General features: G+C 50.1%; 1 protein-coding gene across 1 annotated transcript; it reads left to right on the forward strand.

Annotated features, from left to right (window-relative positions):
- Positions 1-3,505: 3,505 nt before the first annotated feature.
- Positions 3,506-5,344, forward strand: CYP93G1-0 (Cytochrome P450 93G1; the record flags this gene model as incomplete). The annotated part of the gene is made up of 3 exons (XM_032028201.1): positions 3,506-3,693; positions 3,749-4,516; positions 4,576-5,344. 3 exons carry the CDS (start codon positions 3,506-3,508, stop codon positions 5,342-5,344), a joined length of 1,725 nt encoding a protein of 574 aa, XP_031875500.1.
- Positions 5,345-5,786: the final 442 nt, after the last annotated feature.

Raw genomic sequence — 5,786 nt, forward strand, 5'->3', positions numbered from 1 at the left:
TGCGATGGCGTGAGCTAGTATTGGTAATCTCATTTGAAGAACCTCGTCCTCTGATGTGGCCTGCTCTACCCAAGAACACCAGGCATCAGCGAGCCACTTATTTGCCTCTTGCAGGGGCTGTGGTGTGCGTTCAAGATCGAGGGCAGTGACGTAGTTTATACCCGTCTTGTGCAGAGGCGACGGATATCGACTTGTCAGCTGCCGTAGAAGGCCACGAGACAACTTGAACATAGTATACCAGTCCCATAAGAGATGTCTTGCGGCTCGCATCGCCTGGACCTCTTTCATTCGGTCAAAAACGCTATTAGGCAGCCTTCCGCTACACTCATGGACCGAGTGTACGGCTACCGAGTGAAAGAAGGACGATGATGAATCCTCCTTGAGGAGGGTTTGGAGTCGTTCCAACTCGACATTATTCCCGGCGTCATCCAGTACGACGGCTACTGCTGGGCGGAACACCAGCTCTAAGCGGCTGCATTCCTGCATCCATAGAGAGAGCCTGTTGCGGGCAGACACAGCATCATGCGCGAAGAAGCAGATCACATCGCTCAGGGCGGTCGTCCACCGACTAAGTAGCCCGCTGGTGCTGTCACAGCTCACTGTGTACCAATCATGTCTGTAATGCGGGCTGCATTGGCCTTCAGCTATGGGGCTACATTGGAGATTGACCTCGTTCAGAACCACGCCCTTTCTCCGGCCGAACAACGAGTATATGCCCTGACGCTGCTGTGAGTCTGATGTGTGGCGAACGATGCTCACTATAGAAGGGGTCTCGGCACGCTGCAGTGTAGGAGGCAGGCTGATGACTGCAGTTGGCGGATTGCCTTCGACAATTCGTAACCACGGGTAGGTCATAACATTTTTCAAAGACCATAGTAGTAGGCTTTAAATAGCCTTAACGATTTGGCTGTCCAAATAAGAAATAACTGTGCGTTGTCGTTATGTCCCTTTTAACACAAGTGATAAGTCATAGGCTCATAGTTTGTCACCACATTATTAACAACCTGGGACATTAAGAAGCCTTTAACATCAGGCTGACTTGGAAGTTATACTAATACATTCTATGCAGCTGAATATTATTTAGCTATATAACCTCGGCGGCTACTATGCACCATCGGTATGGCGCCACCAATCCTAGAATGGACTTGTCACGTGTGTTTAAAGAAGTATAGATTTTCCATAACAAACCGATGCCTCGACGATGGACATTATAGCTGTGTGAATCGACGCGCAAAATGCTTTGATGTTGTCAGTTACGAACGAGGCAGTATGCGTCGTGGGCGACCTGCACGGTTTGAGGGTTGTTTTTGGGATTGCCAGTACCCGTTTCAATGTAGAGAGACATCAGCGCAAGAGATGTGGACTGATTTCAGCATGTGAGCTACGATTAATGTCATTAAGTGTTGCATTAACTAAATCATCCTCTTATACGATATTTCATCAATATTTACAAATGCAGTAGCAGGCTGTTTCAGCATTCTAGTCTATACCTAGCTTATTAGAGTAGTTAAGGCTTACAATACGTAACAAATGGGTTATTTCTTAATATGAAGTAGGGAGATACTAAACGAGGCTTATTTAATACCTAGTAAGCAATAGCTTAGTCAACAGTGACACTCAAGATTGTTAAAGATAGCACTAAATAGTAGAAATCTCCATCTCAAGAGGTAATACTATAGTTAGTATTGGGTAGGCCTAGGGCTAGGTGTTATTAGGATCTCCCTTCAAGGAACGACAGCAAGGTGCATAACTAAGGCGATCATAATAAGGAGTCAGATCATAGCTAATAGAACGACTCAATTGCAGACTTATATTACCAACTACTTCAAAAGGCCTTTCAACTAGATTTCTAACCGAAAAATAAAGACATAAAGTAGCAGGCACTTAATGCTGACGTAGACCTATAAGTATAAATTGCCGTTCTCAGTCCTAGGTCCTATCAAATCTCAACATCTCTTCTGCCGCTATTGGACAGATTAAAGTGCTAATAGGAACACTAAGTTGATCTATCTAGTCATCCAGGCCAAGCCACCAGCATGAATTTCGACCAGACTCTACGGCCACTGGGTGATTCACCGCGGCCCAATTCCTCGTCTCTTGGCCCCTCTCCTGAGCCGACCATCATTACTCTACAAGACTTAGGTCCACGTCTAAGTGAGACGTTAGCCCGATTTTGCAATGATTCAAGCGCGACAGCCAAAGGATTCTGGCAGTGCCGCGTCGCCAACTATCGTCCATCCGACAGTTTTGGTCCAAATGGAGTTGCTAGCTTCTCGCTACAAACACATAATGACGGCTCCCAAGTGGACCTATATATTACGAAAATCAAGCCTTCGCCGCAGATAAAGAACGTATTCAACTTACACTACACTAACACTACGCGTGGCCGTTTGGAGAAGGTTTTATTTGCAAAACAGTCGCCTACAGTGGTCGATAACGATCTCTTTTCATCAAAGGCTCTAAGGAGATGCAGGCCTGAGCCTGGTCGCTACTATGTTGGCGACTGGTCATGTTTACATAGCAAGCCATCGCCGCTGTTGTCCTGCGGCTCTCAATTGGAGGACCTCTTTGTGGATAGCGTCAAACCGGGTATTACGACGTCGTATCTCTACTACTCGCAAGACGCGTTCACCGGGAGCGGCATGCATATCGAAGACCTCGCCGTGCCGTCAGTCAACATGGTGCGATGGGGGGCGCCCAAGCAATGGCTGTTTATCACTCCAGAGCCCGACAATGTGAGGGCCTTTGAAAGCAGATGCCGCGAGACTTTTCAGCGGCAGAGAAAATCTGCCAAACATCATTATGCGAGGTCGGAATGTTCACAATTCGTACGTCACACTAATGCACTCTTCACGAATGAGGTTCTCCGCGAGTGGGGTATTAAGTTTACGGAAACGACTTGCCGGGAAGGAGAACTAGTGGTCACTCTTCCGGGGACATACCACCAAGTGGTCAACCAGGGGGAGAACCTAGCTGAGGCCGTGAATGTGATGTGGAGTGGCTGTACTGAAGTTCCACTATCGTACGCGTGTTGCAGCCGTAATCTGTGTGGACATGGCGGCGGCATTTCCCAAGACGATCTAGCGCCCAAAGGACAAGTTTGTGGGGTTTAGTTATGTTGCGTAAGCTAAGTGAAAATGTCTAGCTGTTATATCTAGATATAACAACGCATTTTTTAATATTCAAATGAGCGTCAGGCAGCAAAACACGGTACCTAACCAACGCTTATCTAGGTACCGAACTAAATAGTTAGGTGGATTTATGACGTTATGTGTGTTACTAGGAAATCCTAGTCCACGCTCACCACCTGATCGTGTTTTGAAATGTTGCAACGTAAGGACCCGTCGAGCCTTAAAACAAGCAAGGAAATGGTTAGTGCTCAGATTGACACACGCTTGAAATGACTACACATCATTCTACCTGCTGTATCCTATCTCACATTAGGACAACTGCGCTGCGGTTCTCCTTCTCCTCATACGACTCTGGCTCGCCGCGTCTATCGAACATGGAAATCTTAGCAGTGGCCTTCGTCTGCTTCCTTTTAGTCATCTCTGCGTACCTGCTGACGCTTCGCCGGGCTTCGTTCCGAGCTCCTCTGCCACCCCAGCCCGTGAAGCCGCCTTACCTGATACCAGGAATCAGTCATCTCGCGGCTATTGTTTTCAACACAGAGTCATTTTTGAGAAGCCTGCAGTATGCATATACCACCCACCCAGCCGTGATGGAGGGGTCTGCTAACCGGGCGCAGACGTCAGTTTCAGGGCAAAATCATCACTCTATCATCTATCCTCCCGATGTATTATGTCTTGCCGGGAGAGAACATCCAAGCAATATTCAGGAAATCTGATGATAACCTGCTGCCTGCGCCCAGCCTTTTAGACTCCCTCCAGATATTTTTCGGACTGCCCGATGAGGATGCGGCCGTCTTCGACCACATAGGAATCTCGCACTTTGAACAAACCAGAATCGACACTAGATATCACACGCACCATTCAGATCCGTCCAGGCGTATAATGGAGCACCAGCGGAAGGACTTTGCCAAGTACCTCAGCGGCCACAACCTAAGACAAACGATGCACCAGTACGCCGACATCTTCCGACAGTCTGTCTGGCCACGAGATACAAATCGTCACGAGTCAATACACATACCGGACCTATACAACTTCCTACGGGATACTATCTTCCGTGCGGAGGTCGAGGCGCTGTACGGCAACCAGATGTTCGAAGCTTGCCCTTCGCTATGCGCCGATTTTTGGGCGTTCTATGACGCCTTTCCTGTCATATCACGCCAGTCGCCACAGCTGCTCTTTCGTTCTCACTACGCAACGCGGGACAGGATGATACGCAACTTCATCAACTGGCGAGGTGCGCAGGGCTCGCCTGCTTCATCTTTCCCCAGCACAACAGAGGATACATCCTACGGGACGCCATACGTGCGGGATATGGTTAGACGGCATGAGGCGCTGGGCTTCTCGGAAGCTGGAATCGCGAGCGTCATGCTAGGCTACCTGTTTGTGTAACGTCGTCTTTCCGCTAATTGATTGAGCTATTTGCTGACTCCACATTGTCTTCTAGAGGAACTGCCAACACGGTACCGGCGGCCATCTGGATGGTCTTACACATTCTTCGCGACGCCAGCCTCACTAGCCGCATCCGTAGTGAGTTGGGCATACTGCCCGGTAAACAGCCACAGCTCGATGTGGGCTTGCTTATAAAGGCCCCACTTCTCAATTCCGTGTATCGTGAAGTTCTCCGGCTGCACGTGGCCGGAACAGTGGGGCGTAAGTCGTCGCTCCACGGAGTACAGCTCCGAGACGGACGGGTGCTTCTGCCCGAGGTGCCCGTGATGTCGTCAAGCTGGCTTGGAGGCTTGGATGAGTCGTTTTGGAACACTGGGGCGACGGTGGAAGGGGTGCCAGAACACCCCGTCGACGCTTTCTGGGCGGAACGGTTCCTTGCTTACGAGGACGATCCTATGAGTGGACCGATCCGCCGCCATGACCACGAACCCGCAAAAGAGAAGACGGCACCCAAAACGGCTGACGACGATGCGAAAGCTAGGTTGGTCAGCGCCGGCATCCAAAACCACTGGTTCCCGTTTGGGGGTGGGGCAGGAAAGTGTCCGGGCGAGCTTCTGGCCAAGAGCACGATCCTGGTCACGGCGTTTCTAGTCCTCAGCGAACTGGAAGTCGAGATTGTAGACAATGAGCAGGCGGCGTTCACTGTCCCAAAGCATAGAGCTCTGCCATTTGGCAGCCACGCCTTCGGAAGAGAAATAGCGGTTCGCGTGCATCGGCGCTTATCTGCGCCGCTATGTGACGAATGGGTGGCTGCAGCTGCCTGAGCATCACGGCAGCTGTCAGCTTGGCGGCGAAATGATACGTCCAGCGGGGTGTTACGCCCCGTATGTAAGGCATAACCAACGAAGAACGCCCCACCAGGAGCAGGGCGGTTAAGACGCGACCTTTGCATGCAGGATCACGGGGACAACCTGGATAAGGGAAATCTCGGGATGGAAGAACTATAATACTGGTCACGTGATAATAAGATAAGAAGAATGATCAGTGGGGCGCAGTAGTGAGCGGCGATCAGTGGGTATACCAGCTGAGCGCGCTCACTCATGCAACCAAGTGATCACCCAACATGTAAACAGGGTAACTTTTCACCAGCGGAACAAGGGAACTATTCAGAACTGGACTTATGTAATGACCGACCCACCTGGGCATCGGGCGGCTAGGACAGAACATTTATCACGGGAACAGCAGGAACTCACTTCGGAACGGAAG

The sequence above is a fragment of the Colletotrichum fructicola genome (assembly GCF_000319635.2).
Source record: "Colletotrichum fructicola Nara gc5 chromosome Unknown KSG_Nara_v1_contig11, whole genome shotgun sequence".
Lineage (NCBI taxonomy): Eukaryota > Fungi > Ascomycota > Sordariomycetes > Glomerellales > Glomerellaceae > Colletotrichum > Colletotrichum fructicola.